Genomic DNA, 17,366 nt, shown 5'->3' with positions numbered 1-17,366 from the left:
AGGAATCATGATTATCATAAAATTAACACCTGAAAATGAAAGTCTTTCATCTGAACAACACATCAAGTATAGTTTATATGAAGAAAGTTTTAGAACACTTTTTTGGTCATATTTCATATTCTGTACATACAACAATTTTTTTTAACGTGCAACAAAGATATTTGACCTAATATGTATCTATATTTGATCAATTTATTAATTTTCCACATTATTTTTCATGGTAATGTCATTACCTTTTGCTTTTATAGGTAACTTGTCATGGGGTTTAATCTCAGGTTTAACCTCCTCCTTTGGCTTCACTTCTTTTAATTTTAGAACTACAGTTTCCTCTTCTTTGGCTTCATCTTCTTTTTGGTCCTCCTTTTCAGGCCCTGGAACTTTGAGATCTGTAAGTAGCAACACATCTTTAAAGGCATGATTGTCACACGTATTGATCACATATGTTGATATTGTATCAGTGCAAGTGAGTAAAATGTTAGGGAACTTCTGTCATTGCTTGCTTCCTTCACCAGTTTGTGAACTAAAATATATGATTGAAAGCAACATGCATTTCTTGCCATTTATTTGACCGCAACAATAACTCTCATTGCAAATAGTCGTGCTTGCAAAGTTCTCTTAAATTTTTAAAGAGCTCTCTCTGTCCCCCGGTCCGGTTCGGCACTATTATATATCATATCATGTTAAATATTGTAACAAAAATAAATAAATAAAAATGAGGAGTTGATGGGCGTCAAGGGGAGCTTTACATTCATAAAGCTTCCCTTGGCATAGCAAATGTGTTTAGCATAAACGGTATTCAGATTACAATTCTGCTGCCATAATGCTGGACAGGACAAGAAAAAAAAAAAAAAAAGTAAATAAATAAATAAAATCTCAAAGAGCAAAAACACACCACAAGCTTATGTTAATTATTTGTTGAATCATTCAAAACTATGCTTCTTCAGTACTGAAAATGTACTGACAAAAAATATCTATGCTGCAGAAACCTATTCTCAGCCTTTTAGCTCCATGTATGTCCAGTGAGCTATTCACTTTTAAGTCAAGATGAACTAAACAAATCTGAACCTCACCCTATCATATTTATTTTTTGCCTTCAATTTCCTTGCCAGTTGTAACTATCTGTGTGATTTGTCCGTGTAAAAACCTGACAACACTCTGACTTCATGTCCACGATCATTGTCAATTTAAATCCTCTGTGCCTGTTAAACAGACTTTTTTTTCTTTTTCAAATCAGAATTGAAGGTCACATTGCATCTCACAAGGAAAGGAAATACAATGTGCTCCCCAAAAAAAAAACAAAAAAAAAAAACTACAAGCTGATACGAGCTGCTGATGTCAACCTTTGATCGCAGGTGTTTTGTTAAATGTCGAAATCTTCTTCTTTTTCCACTACGTTATTATCTAAACAATAAACTTTAGGCTACAAGACTTGATGCTCTGCTTATTGATTAGCAGTCATACAACCAATTAACAAATTACACTGTTAGAACACCAGGAAGAAAAACTTTAAAATACAGTCAAGAAACAGCAACCATCAAACAGATATTTGTTATGCCTTAATAACTTCAGTCATGACACAGCAAGGTGGTTAAGGAGCATTCGGTACTCCCTTTGATGAATTCATTATTAATCAACACTTTATGGGTAACAGGATGTTGAATGCTTGATGATAAGGGCTACTGTTTTATACCTTTCTCATGTTTATCCCCGTGTTCTTTATGTGACACTCTGACTTTTCTGAGCCTCCTGAAGGGACTGCGAGCCTTCCTCTTTTGTTCAGTTTCAGTCTTTCTGCTCTCACTGTTGTTGTTATTTTCATCACGATCATCACTTATGCCAGTGAACTCAAATTCTTCGTAATCAGGTGGTGAAGTTGTTTCGACTTCCTCCTCCTCATGTTCACTAGTTTCAGGTACTGCGTTGTCATTTTCAAGCTTTCCAGATAACATCATTTCAAGATCAAGTTCTTGGGCAAAGGACTCTTTTTCTTTGTCTTCATCTTTATCTTCCTCATCAGTTTTTTCAAACTGATCTCTGACATCACTGCCAGGTATATCAGTGCTTTGTTCGTATCTGGCTTCATCAGCATGGAGATCGCCATATTCAATTTCCACTTCTTCTGTTTTTGTCTCTTCTTCTGCTTTTGTTTCCTCTTCTTCCTCCTTCTCCACATCTTCTTCGAGTACATCTGTTTTGGTGTCCTCCTCTTCTTTCATATTTAGTTCCAAATCCTCTTTCAATTTGTTTTCCTTCCTTTCCTCATCTTCTACAGCCTCACTGATTATTCTTTCCTGCTGTTGATCATGTATTACTTCATCAGTTTTAGTCTCCTCTGCCTCTTCCTTCTCATCCTCATCAACTGAAATTCTTTTTTCAGTTTCGGGTTCCTCCTCCTCCAACTCGCTGTGCTCTACGACTCCCTCTGCTGGATGTTTCTCCTCTTCCTCTCCCTCTAAAACAATCTGATCTGTCCTAATGTGTCCCTCTTCTTCTTGTTCTTGCCCTATTTTGAATTCCTCCTCCTCTTTACCATCACCTTCCTCTTCTTTCTGCTCTTCTTCTTGCTTCAGCTGTTCTGCATCTTCCTTTGTTGCATTTTCTTCTTCCTCATTATCAGAATCTTCTTCCTCTCCCCTTTCCTCCTCCCTGCTGTCATCATCTGGGATTTCGTCCCCACTCAGTGAAGGCTCAGGTTGCGTTTCTTCAACATGTTTCACTAGTGATGATAGCAGTGAATTTAGAACCTGTTATTGATCTCCAATCTTATTATTGTAACTATTAATGAAAAAACAAACAAACCCTCGTCGTCCTCTGCCTCAGGCACTCGCGCTGTACCGGCAGCTCGGGTAGCTTCATCTTCCGCAGCATGCATCATCTCTGTAACTGTATTTTGAATCCTTGTCATCACTTTAAAGTGACATTTACATCTTTGGCAATTCATAACAAAATGCAGCTCAAAATCTGAATTTGAGTACAAATAATTGAATTTTTGGGGTGAAATTAGGGTGAAACGGCAAGTGGCTATGATAATTCATAATATCACACATAATAGTGTACACCACATCTTCCAATTAGTGTCTTTTCCTGTTTAATATCAATACTGATAGAGGTAACTAATTTTGTGATTGACCAAAGTCTTAATCTTAATGACCAAAGTCTGATTTCTCATCTCTTTCATTACTAAAGAATACTTTATTCAAGTTCTTTCAAATGTATCAAACATGTGGTGGAGACTGGTATAATTACATGCGCAGGTCAAGTGAAATATTCCATGTTAACACCCACATAATCCAGTTAAGGCAATCAAAATAGATGCAGTCATGTGTGGAAATCTACAGACACAGTGGCATATTATATAGGCACAGCGGAGTATTTATAAGTATGGGTTGTGTCCCATGAATTTTGAAGCATTGTCACGTCAGCTTTGCTGCGTTCAGCTGAATGTGAGCACACAGTATTTCAATATATCAATATACACTTCAGAACCCATCTGGCTGCTTAAGTCTTCTGTTGCATCACCAGTAAACATCAGTGACCTGGTGTCAATGCTGACAGATGCACATTTCGTGCTCCAAACCTTCTGCATATTTTTTTCAACGTGTCACTCTGGTTGAGGTTGAACTCAGTTTCATCTTTCCAAAGAATGCTGTTTCAGAGCTGCTCTGGCTTTTCAAGATGTTCTTTGGTGAAGTCTAATCCATCCTCTGTATTCCTGAGGCTTATGGTTTCTGGTTTTGTGGTGAACCCTCTGTACTTGTTTACACTAAGGCTTTGCTTTACTTGAATAAATATACCTTTCTGCAGAGTTTTGTTTTCTGGTTTGATGATGTGAACAGTTTGTCTTTTTTTTACTGTGGAAATAATCCATTAATTGCATTCTAAACCCAATATTCAGGAATTCGACTAACAAAAGTTGTGTCTGTTTAGATATTTCCAGGTTCAATTGTACACATGACATCCATTTAGAATGGTGACAGTCAGTCAGTTATACAAAATATGCATGAAACAAACACAAACAGCGGAATGCAACACATAAGGACACATTAATCGATGAATTAAAGGAGACATATTTTACCTCTTTAAACAAGTTAGAATTGGTCTATGGGCTATACAAAACATGTTCATGAAGTTCTTTGCACAAAATCACTCTCACATAAAGAGATTTCACCAGCTCTATTCTTGCCAATTTCAGTCTCTCCCAAATTGAGCCGTTTAAAGGGCTCTGTCACTTTTATGCAAATAAGCTGTTGCTGACCACGCCCCGCCCCGCTCATGAGAAGCCTCCGGCTGCGTGTACTGTTTACCCCTTTCTGCCCCAGTGACAAGCCATTGTACCCCTAAAGGTACAATTCTGTACTTTATTTTCTGATAGTGTATTTTTAAACTGTTTTTTTAAATTCTTAGATTGTTTTTAGAGTGTTTATAATTGTATAAACATTTTATTGCTTTATTATGTCTTGCTACTGGATGCTTGAATTTCCTTCGGGATCAATAAAGTATCTATCTATCTATCTATCTATCTATCTATCTATCTATCTATCTATCTATCTATCTATCTATCTACGTGACCGCGGCGACAGCAGCGCGAGGTCCCGCTGAGCTTAAGGCGAGCCTCGGTCCCCCGGCAGGCTTCCACATGTTCACTGCGTGGATGGGTTCACCACTTCACTTATGGACAGAAAAGAAGTGTATTCTCAACAGCGGGACCTTGCGCTGCTGTCGCCGCGGTCACCTGTCTGCTGGTGGCCGGGATGCTCGTGCTCACTGGCGGACACCAGAAGGAGCTGCCGGCTGCAGGGGGCGCGGATGTTTTCTCAACTTATTTCAGGCAGCTGGCCCGGGAGAGGAGAGGGTGAGCGGCCGGGCGCGGAGGAGCGCTCCCCCTCGGCCGGTGGAGCAGCTCACACAGGCTGACCTGTTCGTGGAAACCACCGGGAGGTATCACCGGCAGAGACTGGAGCTGCTGTTGGACACCTGGGTCTCCAGAAACGCATCACAGGTGCAGCCAACAACACAACACTTCATGTGTGATTTTCCTTTCGTAGCCATGTATGCTCGATGCTGTAGAGGGTGGGGACTCGACAGGTATATGCAAATTCCCCTATTGTGACGTCACAATAGGGGAGCCATCCAAATGGCTCACAGCAGCATTTTTTTCTTGACACCAAAGTCTTTCTACTGACCTACAGAAAATGGATGGATGGGTTTTTTTCGCGCTTGGAGTGTTTAAAGGAACAGTAGAGGCCCAAATATGAACACAAAGACCCGCAAAAAGTGAGTTTTGCATATGTCCCCTTTAAGACAAGTTTTCATATGCAGTGTTATAAGGACAAACTTTTTCTCATGGAAACAAAACATCACAGCTGGATGAAACTTGGCAAACATTTTAGTTCACAGTTTTAGAAAAGGTTACAACATAAAGTCAGTCAAAGACAAAGAAATGGATGAATGCAGTCCCTAAATCCATAACAATTATACATTATAATGATGAACGATGGTTATGATGAAGATTGGCCCATACCACAATTTAATGTACACATTGAGTTTCTTAAAATAACACACACTTTCAAAATGCCTCAGAGTTGCTGTATTATACTGGACTGTAAGGCATTTTGATAAAGGAGACCACATTATCATCATGCATAATGTGGCAGGAAATCAGAAATACAGAAATCAGTGCAGGCATGCAGGGAAAGTGGGAAAACAATAAATTTGGCAAGTCTGTGTACTGTAGTTGCTTTCAACACACATTGAACCTGTTGCATAATACATTTTAAGCTTAAACGTGCTGTAAGGAGGTGTTTTCTTACCTTTTTCGATTGAAGGTAGAAATTCACCTGTGTTTAAAAGATTTAAATAAAGACGTTTGCCTTTAAAGGGCTGATTACCTGAATTATTGCAATCAAAACAGGTAAATACGGGTGTACATACCTTTTCTTCTAACCAAATTGATATCAGATGGAGAAGCTACAGTTTCATCTAAAGAGAGAGAATTTTTAAATTTTTTTTTAAAGAACTGCCAGTTGTAAAATGCATGACAATAATCAAGCAATTAGATGTTTCAAGGTGTATCAAAAAACAATTAAAAAGTTACCTTTTTCAGTAACCACGTTTACAACTGGCGAGGGAACTGGTTCGCCTAAAAGAAAACAAATTCTGTATGCAACAATGTACTTTTGGCAGTTTAATTCTACACATACAGATCGAAACCTTTGAACAACCCGAGACAGAAGTATTTAATTTATGCAAACAATCTCACCTTGATCACCAACAAGCAAGCTTGACATGTAACCCAAGAACAAGTCCTTCTTATCACTTAAGTCCAGCACTGCTTCCTCAACTACTTTCATTGGGTCAACGGACGCTTCAGGCACGATCCCTGAAAATCAAAGTATGAAAGTTTGAATAAAAGATCCTTTCTTTTCATGCCATCGTATCCTTCTATTCTGAAAAACACAGTGGAGAATGGCCACATTATGAGATGTGAATATATTCTGTCACAAGATATGTAATAACAGACCTTGTTCACCTGTCAGTGTTGTGGAGAAGTAGCTCACAAGCATGTTTATCTGTTCTTTAGTGATTTCTGCTGTTGTCTTCAGGACTGACATGGGACTAAATCCCACAGCCTGCTGGATATCTGATTGACAGAAAAAGGAAAGCAATCATTCATGAAGTTTGTGAAGACTCCAACTAACAAGCCACAGTAGAGTTTGCATTTTAATATATACCTTTTAATGTATCCAGTATCACATCTAAGATTGCACAGAGCACATCCTGGATGTATCCTGCTATTCCACTCACGAAGTCATTAGTAACACTGACGACATGTCGACCAATGACCACAGGGTCAACAAAGTTAATGCTAGTTGTCCCTGAGAAGAACAGCACACAATCAAGGCAAATGATGTTGATTTGTAACAGATATATAGATAAAGCAAGTCGACAATAAATGTTAAACAAAATGGATGTGAAGTTATACGAGCCTGTTTCCAAAAAACATGGTTGTCAAAAAAGAAATAGACATGCTCTTAAAGACTGAAATAAATTGTACGGTGGAAATCTCTCAGTTTTATCAGGAACACCTCTGAAAAGTATCTTGGTCTTAGTTAAAATTCTACATATACTATAAGCAAGATCTAGAAGCACTGCTTCCCCTTCTAATCCTGAGCTGATTTTTCATTGAAATCCTATTGATTATTTTTCTTTACACTAAATCAAATTAAATCTTGAGATTGAATTATTTTTCGTTTGCCTGTTTAACGTAAGCACTGAACAGCATACAAAAGAGAGAAAAAAAATAAAGAGAATGTACCTTTGAATACATCCTGTATTGCGTCCAAGATGGCACAGAGAGTGTCCCGGATGTAGCCCACTACTCCAGACACTGTGTCATCTGTATCTCTGAAGACATTTCTACCGATGACCACCGGGTCAATGAAGCTAATATCAATAGCTCCTGAATAAACACAAACAGGAAACAAATACGCACAGCTACAGTTTGAAAGATAAATCAGGTAAACCCTGTGGAATATTCAATCTTAACTGTTAAGATGTTGCAGGTTAAAAAAAAAAGAGAGTAAATACCTTGCACTACACCCATCATAGTGTCCATGATGAGGCAGAGCACATCCTGGATGTAGCCCGCCATTCCACACATGAACTCATTAGTAACACTGAAGACACCTCTGCCTATCACAACAGGGTCAATGTAGCTAAGATCAAGTTTTCCTGGGACAAGAGAGAAACAGATTCAAAACAATTCACCAATGATTCAACCAGACTGTTAGAGGGCAGCAATATTTAGTGAAAAAAGCCAAAAGATTTGTCTTTCTGTTGTTTGATTATGTGTGAAACTGGTTAAACAAGTTAGAAAATAATACTTGAAAATGACATACACACCTTTTCTTATATCCAGTATCATATCCAATAAATAATCCACAATAGCACACAGTGAGTCCCTGAGGAAGCCCACCACTCCAGACATGAAGTCATTGGTTGAATGAAAAACTCCTCGACCAATGACCACAGGATCAACGTAGCTGAGGTAGAAGTTTCCTGAAGTCCGGAAAGATGGGTGCCTCAAATGATTACTAAACTCTTATTTTCCTGTGATTTTTTTTTTCTTAGAATTAGTGAATTGTCATACCTTCCTCATCAGAAAAATAGTGAACAAATCCATCTTTTGCCCCTGTTATTTCCTCGGCTGCATAAGTAGCAGCAGACATAGGGTCACTTAAATCAGGTGCACACTCTGGAAGAGAAGCGAGATATGCATCACAGTCTTACAAGAGTAAACATAGAAAAACATGTCATGCTGAATGTCCCACTTGTGTACCTTGGAACTTATTGAGCAGACTGGACATTTCATCAACAGCATCGTTTACAGCTTGAACAGGGTCCGTTATAATTTGTTGAATATCTGATAATAAAGGGAAACAGGTTCATAACTCTACATATCTGTCAGCCAAAATGACTAAGGCAGCAAAGCAGATGTACTTTTAGGTAGAGAGACTCACCAGGTACTGCCTTGTACTCCACAAAGTCAAACATCACCACACCCACAACCACCCAGGACAGGAGAGCAGCCAGGGCAATCAGAAGCTCCACAGACATTTTGAGCTTCCTGAGGAGCCCCAGACCTTTTGATTTGAGAGAGCTCGTCTGTGGTGCTGCTGCTCCATTGGAGGCCCCACTGGCTGCAGTGGATGTGGCTCCTGGATGTAGAAAAACATGTTGATACACAAGTCACGCTGGGAGGATATAACAGTTTAAAAAAAAGATAAAAAAGTCAAATGTGTTTTGGGTCTTAAAGTGTTTTGGGATTTCTGTATATCATCATGATGCCTGCTGATGAGTATAATGAGTGCGTCATAAATATATCACAAAAATAAGATGACACAGTTTGTCCACCAGATGGCATTGAGTTGATATTTTTAGGTTTTGGGTTAAAAGTGGGGTCTGCACGGTAGTGTGGGGGTTAGCACCGTCACCTCACAGCGAGAGGATTCCAGGTTCCAACTCCCAGCTGGGGCCTTTCTGTGTGGAGTTTGCATGTTCTCCCCGTGTATGTGTGGGTAAATAAATATATATAAAATATAAAGGAGTGAGTGTGAGTGTGTGTGTGGTTGTTCGTTTCATTTATCTCTGTGTGGTGGTGATGGACTCTCGACCTGTCCAGGGTGTACCCCGCCTCTCACCCGATGACTGCTGGGATAGGCTCCAGCCCCCCCGCGACCCGACCGACGGATTAAGTGGGTATAGAAAATGGATGGATGGATGGGTTTAAAGTGTTCCCCTGGAGACACATCTCCTAAAACCAGTCGGGTGTGTCAATATTCTGTAAACTTGTTCACCTTTGGAAAGACATAATCAGTTGGAAATCTTGGAAACAAAAGACATAAAAAAAAGTCTCTCTTTGGCACACACCGAGTTCCTATTGAGTGTAATATTCCAAAATGATGCAAATGTTGAGTCAGCATCTGCCTCATCTCAAGTATAAACACAACAACTTCTTGATGTCGGTTTTCATGACTCATCCTGTATATTCATCTGAGCCAAACCCACTTCAAATCAGCAAGAAAACCAAGAACCAAATAAAAAAATACAGACAATTCTGAAGTAGTAGACAGTGGCTCTTATTCATATTGCAGAAGACCCTCGTAGATTTATTTCAGGCTGTCAAGATTGAATGTTGTCTCAAGATGTTTCACACATTAAAGGAGGAATATTTCCAAGCTTTTAACACATTCAAATTTCTCACAATACTCTTTTGGTAACAACAATTCAACTAGTGACACAGCTTAGTCCAATATCTAATGAGGAAGTTCCTGTGGAAAATAATGTCTGTCTGTCTGGCCTTATTATCTATACACAGCAGCCAATCATGACAGATGCTAGTTCCTGTTTGATTAACACATTCCATATTGGAGACAGTGTGTTTAGCTTCTGCATTCACTGAATCTCATCACATACTTTTAAATTGCATTCACATGTAGACTCGTTCCTCTGTTTTATAGTAATTTATGTTGTTTTTATCAACATCTTATATGATGTATCTGTTTAGAAACATCTGATGAGCAGAAAACCCATGCCATTCCAGGTTCAAAGGAAGATTCTCATATATTTTCCTCCTGCTCAGAAAAGTGAAGAATGTTGGTGACATTTAATGGCATCCTCACACCCTTCAGTTAACAGAGCGTAACAGTATCTGTATTGCTGTACTTAAAGACTCTCAAGGTGTTAGAGACACCTTCAAACTGTGAGGAAGCATGCCCTGACACATCTACACATATTTAAATGGTAGCCTGTGGAAATACTCAAAACGAATTCCCTTCATTCAGATGAAATATCCACGAGGTACAGACGGTATCAGTTTCTCAGAACATTCGACATTTGCATCTTTTCTGAAGTAAAGCAGTTTGTAATAGCACGTCTTATTGGGACAGTTCAAATCCTGAGGCCAAAACAGGAAAGAAAAGGTTGGAGTAAACAACTTGTTGAACATATACAGAAGAATGCTTTAGTTGATGTCCACTTTACAGATTAAAATAATTTATGCACTCACAAAGTGCAAATTCAATCACTTAGCAGTGACGTTTTTGAGAATATATTCGAGACAAAAGTAATTCTATTCAATTCATTTTTACACTTTATGATGACATCACATCTTTGCTTTAGATATATATATATGTTTGTGGGACTTTTAGATATAAAAGGGTACTATGACAAGAGGGGTTTGGTTCTTAAAGCAAAGAAAAAAAATGCTTCCTCCTCCAGAGTTGGAAACCCAGACGTCAGCAGCAGCAGTCATGCCCGTCACAGGACAGCAATGCTAATACTCTTGCTACATGATATCTTGTATTAATAGCAACTAACTTTCAACACATTCTCAAAGGAGGCCTCAGCTGATCAAAATATTGCAGTTTATCTATCGCTCAGCTTGTTTTAGTGAGGGTTTTGGAGTTGTACCACTCACTTACAGTTAATTAATTTGACCAGCAGTGGTTAATAATACATGTACAACAATCCTACCTTCTGCCATTGTGATGTGGGAACTATTTCAGGTAAGGTCCTCTGAGCTGGGGGCAAAGCCCGCTCATGCAGAACTGACCGGTGACAGTTTCAGTATATCCAATCAGCACCAACTTATCAAACAAGTTAGTAAAAGTAAGTCCCAGTTAGTAAATTATTCCATTTCCACTTGGTAATCACTGTCCTGTTTCCTTCCCCATGTTATCCAAATGAAGGTTTCGGAGAAAATATAAGAAAATGGAAAATTAAGAATATATTGTAAGCTCGCAAGTGTTGGAAAATTTAGAGCTGCCAATGCGGCAGCGTTGAAGAAGGGGGTCTGGGGCGGTGGAGCAAAGCAAAGCAGGGGATGAAAGAGCCAAGCTAAGCACAGGGTTGGGTTGGGTGAGGGGAACGACAGAGTATCCCACCCAGTGTTAATGGCACCTCACATGGGTATAGGTCAGCGCAGAGACCACAGAACTTCATGGTAACTTTATCCTCCAGAAGGCCCAGGTTATTCTTAGCGGGAGCTCGGCACACCAGCTGCTCCGACAGGCCTTTTTTGGCGTGTGAAGGGTGTGTGCTATCAGATCAGCTGCTTGAGTTGGGCACCCCTACTGGTTGCCCTCAAAATCTGCTCTCCAAACAACAAATTCTGTGAACAAAATCAGGACTTGACAACAACATAGAGGGAAATCGTCTTTATTCAATTTGCTGCTCAGTACAATATTCTCATATTTGAGGTCACCTCCAATTCTTTTATGAGAGAAGATACTAATTAGCTCTTTTATTATGTTCAGGATTTGATTTTGATTACCTATAACTTTTCTGATGGCATGAGGTGTTGTGAGAGCAAACTGTTTGCAAAATTATCAGTCACTTCAACAATGGACGGAAAAGTGAGGTCCAGTAGTTGCATTAATGCAGCCCCATCTTGCGACTCTTTTGCAATGTGCATTAGCTTTAACCACTTTGTTACTGTTGCTGTGAATGCTTCATGGATTGTACACTCTAGAGACAATAGGTTTGATTTTTATCACCTCAATCAAAGCTGGAAATTAGCTTGCTTACATTTGCCAATAAGCTCCAAACACAATTTGGCTTCCAGGTTATTGCAGATGCAATTATTTTAGTTTAAATCAAAATCAACTAAATTGGTTGATGGATAGACTGACTTCCATCCATAGTCTAATGCAAGTTAGAGTAGATATATAACATCTTTATATATATGTATATATTCTATATATAAAAGAATACAAAAAGGCATGAACATTATTATTAACTGAAACAATATTGGAAATATTGTGTAAAGCAGTGTAAGTAGTGAGCATAACCACATAACAAAGTCACAACAACTGAGTGCTGCTAAAACCTAAAATTTTATACCTCTTAAGTTATCGAAAAAAAATATTTTTCCTTAATTTCCCCAGTAAATTTTCATCGAGCTTACAACCTGGAATGAAAAAAGATGAGCCAGTTCCATTTTGCATGTTATTTTCCTTCGTTTGATCAGTATTAAGTCGCAAATGGATTTTTATTGCATCTGGTCTGATACTACTATGCTATTTTTTCAAACAGCTTTGCACCATGAGAAACATTCACTCATTTACACACACATTCGTATAGTGTTTGTTCTTACACACACTGTCACGCACCAGTTACACGTATTGGTGTTTTGCATAAGGACAAAAGGCTGATGCCTGTGCGATGAGTACTGGTACACACAGAAACATCTTACAAACATCACAAACAGACTCTTTTTGGCTTGAACCAAAAAAATGCCAATAACAGAAATGATAAGAATGTAAAGAAAACAGAACACACAAACATATAAGCAAAAAACTTTGGTGTGTCATCACAGTGTAGCTGCAGCACTCATGTTCACAGGCCTGATGATGAGGGTGAGCTCCATAGGGACTGGAGGAGGGACATATCTCTCCTCTCTTAGCAGCCGCAGTAATAAATCTTCAGTGTCCTTCGGCCAGCGGTAAACCCGCGTGTTCTGAAGCCAACTTGGAACATGCTTCTGTGTGGAGTGTGCAGAGACATTTCATGAAGTAAATACAAACAGAAATGAATCTCTGAGACAAGGAGAACATTTTGCGGGAAAGTTCTTTAGCTATTGACGTGTTTTCTGACCTGGGTTGCACTGAGGAAGAGAACCGGTATGAATCTGAAATTCAGGCTGCCCTGCTGGATGAATTCATTCTGCATCTGGCAAAATCAGATTTACAATTTCAGCTTGGCTTCTCGTTGTCATTTTCAGAACCAAGAAGTGATTTTCCAATTACTGAAAGGAATTAAAAAAACTAAACAATGCATAAAGGGAGATAGAAATCAGCAGACATTTGGATAAATGTGGAAAACAATTTAGTTTACACATTAAAAATGACATTACCTCAGGTACATTTACTTATTCTAACTGACCTTACATTACCTTCAATGAGGCTTTTTTCGCACAGTAATATTCTTACTACCTTTAGTGAGGTAATTAATTTGAATACCTCCTTCACAATGACTCTTTCTCACCATTGTGTGAATATATTTAGTCTGTAGACCATGATTGTCTACTACAGATCCTTCAATATCTTCCTTATACTTGGGACTGATAGCGATGATAATCAGGGTTGATGGCTATAGAGGATAAAAAAACGACAACAAGAAACACATTAGACATTGTTTAAAGATATACTTATATAATTCTATAATTAACTGATATAATCAAACTCATAAAATGATCTAGTTTTCAAAGTACAAATCCACATTTAATCATGCTCTGGATTTATTTTGTTGTTTTTTTAGTTAAAGTTTTACAATCATTTCCTGATCTGTTTTGTGGATGTCTTGTTCTATGACTTGGCACTAAATTAATCAATTCTAGAATCATCTATCAATCTCCTTTGGGGTGAATAAAGTATTCTTTAATTTTATTAAGTGAATTGAAAACCACATGATCAATTATCAGCCAGGACTAAGAGGCTCAGAGCATTAACAATCATAGTAGTCTTTTTGTTGGTTTGCTACCAGACCATTTCTTTGATATCTTGCAGTCATCAGTTCAATGAAAGTGCAATGAGCTTATCAAGTCATTAGATTAATGTCCTGCCAGGTGTTTGTCCAGTTGCTTTCACAGAGCTCACTGATGTTGATGAAAAAGGACTTAAAAAAATCTAATTTAAATTCAAAAAAGCAAATTGAATAAATTAATCTGTGCATTTACTTACATCTTTTAGGTAAGCGGCTGTCCACTTACTGATGTCCATGCATCTAACGGGGTTGTCTAACAAGTCAATCTGTGAAATCAAAGTTGCGGTTGTTCACAAAATGTTGAGTGCTTTATGTGGTTTTGAAAGAAAAATAGAAACATCTGTGTTAGAACGGAACAGCTTACAGCTGGTCGAAAGCTTTGCTTTGTGAGGAAGTCTGCAAAGGTCGCCATCTCCGAGGACACGTCCAAAGAGTAAGTTATAAAAACATTTCCTGCGGAGAGATGAGATCATAAAAACTTGATCGGTTGATTTAAAGAATTAGGTTTCAGCAAATTATACAGAGTGTGCACAGATAATTATAGAATTAATCTTGTGCTGGGGAGCTCCATACTCCTGCTGCTCTTCTGAAAGTAACAGTGGACGTTTTCACAGTATTACTGTTTCCTCCTTTTGCTTTGCATGATTTAGAGGCATCCAATGTTTTACACTGAACTTATCACTGATTTTAGTACAACATTTCAAAAGGCGACAGACTCAACAACAAAAACAAAAAGTGGAGTTATTATTTAAATTAGTGTTCTGAAAGTACCAGAGGTGTTATTAATGACGTGCTTTGCACTGACAGCTGTAAATTACATGGGAAATAATCTTAATAAACATCCAAGCTATTCCAACACCTAAACAGAAGCCAAGACAGATTTAGAAGGTTGATATAGATAACAGTCATAAAATTCAATAAAAGATCAATAAAATTCCCAGACACAATTCAGATACCCACAATTACTTCCAAGTGTCCTACATTTAACATTCCTGCATTCACACAAAATATCTTGGGGATAACTTCCTTCTCAATTACTAAATGAATGGCACTGCTCCTTTAAATTCATTTGAATGAAACATTAAAGTGACTCACGACACTCATCAGGCAAACTGATGATTCTCCTTTTCTCCTGTGTGTGAGGAACAGACTCCTCGGCAGCTGCCGGGCTCAGCTTCAGCACGCTAACCTGTGAAAAGCTTTGCACAGGCGGGACGGAGAACTGAGGCACGTTGACAGAGACGCCACCCTGAGCTGCGCTGTCACTCAAAGGGCTGTTATGTTGGTGGAGGCTGAAGCAGCTAGAAAGAAAAATAACGAAAGCTAAGGACTGTCACACAGCTTAAAGTCACAATTTCAAGTCCATGGGAGGGTGGCATTTTTACATGTGATCCACTCAAAAGTGATCTGTGATTACCAGTTTTCAGGGTCATTCCATTTTAGATGGGAGGTAGCTGCGTGGGGATATGACTGAGGAGGGTATCTGTTGACTGGATTGAGGCCGTACTGCCTTTCTTCTGCAGAGTAGTCATATCTAGCATCCATCATGTGATGAAGGTCTGTGGATACATTGTTACCATTTCAACAAGTTAGTGACTTCAGAGAAAAACCGAATGAGAGTTTTCTCTCAACTTTCAAACAGGATTCAGAGGAAGCAACTTGTGTGTTAAACAAGTTTCAACAAGAAAATTAAATGACAAAGTAATACTAGTGTTGTGAAAGCAAAGTGATGGATGTGAGACGCACTTTTTAAAGAGTCTATCTCAAATAAGTCAGGTGATCAAATATAAGATGCAAGGAACCAAGGTAAAAATGTCTTTATCAAGCAAATACGGACATATCACATCTGGAGTGTTAAGAATTGAGATACATGCATGCACACATGCTCTGTTCATTTGTCAAATAAGATCTGAATACTAATAATTGTTCAAATCAAGCAACATTTGCGAATAGTTTGTGTTCTTGCCCGACTATACAAGTATAAGTACCTTTTTCAGACATAGTGTTAACAAGGACTTTCATTAACAAAAGCCCATTTATTCAATGTCAGATTTAAAGGGATGAAATCACTTCCACTTGAAAGTGATTGCCAGTTTTTATGGTATGACCCTGAAAACTGGTAATTACATGTCCCTTCCAGATGTCAAAACTGAATGTGGCCACACTTTGATCCTTTACCAAGGGGATGCAACAGATACTGGAGCAGTTTGCCTGCTTATGTCTGTTTGATGCTCTTTCTATCTGACCTTTGGTCTCTAATAATTAAAACAGAAGTAGTCATAATTCAAGTTAGAATTCTCTAGTCTCCGCTTTTTCTACATTTTTGTCATTCCTGAAGAGGAATGTCACTAAGGCACTACTACCCTAACAGAAAGAGAGGTCTGGTGCTTTTTTTTAAAATCCATATTGCGTTCCATTACACAGGCAGTTTTATTCCTTGAAAGAGGCACACGTGGCTACACATGGGTATGTTATAAGATTATTTAAATCTCTTTAGACAATGTCAGTGTATTCTCACTTTCTCATTTCAGATTTTCTTTTTATATATATCTATATCTATATAGATATAGATATATATATTCTATACAATCACTAAAAAAAAAACTTTCTCAGCCTTTATTTAGTTAATGAGGAATACATTTCCTCCAACTTCTTGCTGTCTTTGTTGGACTCATCTCTGTGCTATGATCATTTCTTTGCCCTCAGTCTTTGGGGCAAGAAACATAAAAAGAGTGAAAGGCTCAGAGCTTTCTGTGCTGTTTTCCTTTTTATTTGATTTGGAAATTAAATTGCATACAGAACTGTGGGTACTAGGTTAGGGCATTTTTATTTGATCTTCTTTACTTGTCAAATCAATTCTTTTTCATATTTTTTAGGTCATGTCCCATATGATTCCAATAAAAGAAAATAAGTGGCAAACCAAAGGGAAAGCTATTTCACTTACTGTAGTTGCACATGTAGTTGTGAGGAAGTACAAAAGGACTTTGATGTTGCCACTCATCATCGGCTTTCAGTGGCAAAGGAGGCTCAAGCTCCTCTTCTACATCACTCTGAGGCTGAGGACAGTATTCATCCACCCTTCTGAATGTTAAAGGGAAAAAAACCAATTTATAATCTATTAATGAGGACTTTTTTTTACACTAAGAGCTTCCTCTGGTACCTGGTTGTTTCTCTGTTTGAAGGCTTAACTGTTTCCCACTTATCTGGTCCACAGCCCCAACAACTGCATTCTTCTCTGGCACCACTTTGCATGATTCCTGCAGGATAGAATAAAGAGCCCTCAAAAGTTGTGTGCAGCATTTGTTCTACATGCTGCAAAATGT

General features: G+C 38.4%; 2 protein-coding genes across 22 annotated transcripts in view; both read right to left on the bottom strand.

Annotated features, from left to right (window-relative positions):
- LOC142366043 (uncharacterized) overlaps positions 1–11,455 on the bottom strand; it is a 33,456-nt gene extending 22,001 nt beyond the window's left edge. For 17 of the 21 annotated variants that reach the window (XM_075447816.1, XM_075447824.1, XM_075447818.1 and 14 more), the window contains exons 1-16: positions 11,035–11,454; positions 8,520–8,717; positions 8,339–8,422; positions 8,150–8,254; positions 7,903–8,058; positions 7,588–7,731; positions 7,316–7,459; positions 6,732–6,875; positions 6,521–6,640; positions 6,260–6,379; positions 6,095–6,139; positions 5,932–5,979; positions 5,811–5,837; positions 2,800–2,883; positions 1,691–2,716; positions 234–386 (exon numbers count right to left, since the gene is read on the bottom strand). In XM_075447816.1, coding sequence (XP_075303931.1) covers positions 234–386; positions 1,691–2,716; positions 2,800–2,883; positions 5,811–5,837; positions 5,932–5,979; positions 6,095–6,139; positions 6,260–6,379; positions 6,521–6,640; positions 6,732–6,875; positions 7,316–7,459; positions 7,588–7,731; positions 7,903–8,058; positions 8,150–8,254; positions 8,339–8,422; positions 8,520–8,717; positions 11,035–11,044 — 2,608 coding nt within the window. In that variant the 5' untranslated portion in view covers positions 11,045–11,454. Of the gene's footprint in view, positions 1–233; positions 387–1,690; positions 2,717–2,799; positions 2,884–5,810; positions 5,838–5,931; positions 5,980–6,094; positions 6,140–6,259; positions 6,380–6,520; positions 6,641–6,731; positions 6,876–7,315; positions 7,460–7,587; positions 7,732–7,902; positions 8,059–8,149; positions 8,255–8,338; positions 8,423–8,519; positions 8,718–11,034 lie in introns of all 21 variants that reach the window. The other 4 variants (XM_075447832.1, XM_075447821.1, XM_075447817.1 and 1 more) reach the window with 3 other exon arrangements.
- Positions 11,456–12,409: 954 nt separating this feature from the next.
- On the bottom strand, positions 12,410–17,090 carry LOC142366544 (E3 ubiquitin ligase TRAF3IP2-like). The gene is made up of 8 exons (XM_075448457.1): positions 16,988–17,090; positions 15,461–15,602; positions 15,139–15,344; positions 14,408–14,496; positions 14,241–14,309; positions 13,546–13,650; positions 13,156–13,230; positions 12,410–13,042 (listed from the first exon to the last, which is right to left on the bottom strand). Exons 1-8 carry the CDS (start codon positions 16,998–17,000, stop codon positions 12,872–12,874), a joined length of 870 nt encoding a protein of 289 aa, XP_075304572.1. The 5' UTR covers positions 17,001–17,090; the 3' UTR covers positions 12,410–12,871.
- Between the last annotated feature and the right edge of the window lie 276 nt (positions 17,091–17,366).

This window comes from Odontesthes bonariensis, chromosome 17 (assembly GCF_027942865.1).
Source record: "Odontesthes bonariensis isolate fOdoBon6 chromosome 17, fOdoBon6.hap1, whole genome shotgun sequence".
Taxonomy (NCBI): Eukaryota; Metazoa; Chordata; class Actinopteri; order Atheriniformes; family Atherinopsidae; genus Odontesthes; species Odontesthes bonariensis.
Note: the sequence above shows the minus strand (reverse complement) of the source record. Positions and strands in the feature narration are given on the sequence as shown.

Coding starts and splice junctions, on each gene's coding strand:
- LOC142366544 (XM_075448457.1), bottom strand. Junction 14,310..14,407: donor AGCAAAGCTTTCGACCAGCT/GTAAGCTGTTCC, acceptor TTGATTTCACAG/ATTGACTTGTTAGACAACCC. Junction 13,231..13,545: donor CTAAATATATTCACACAATG/GTGAGAAAGAGT, acceptor TGATTTTGCCAG/ATGCAGAATGAATTCATCCA.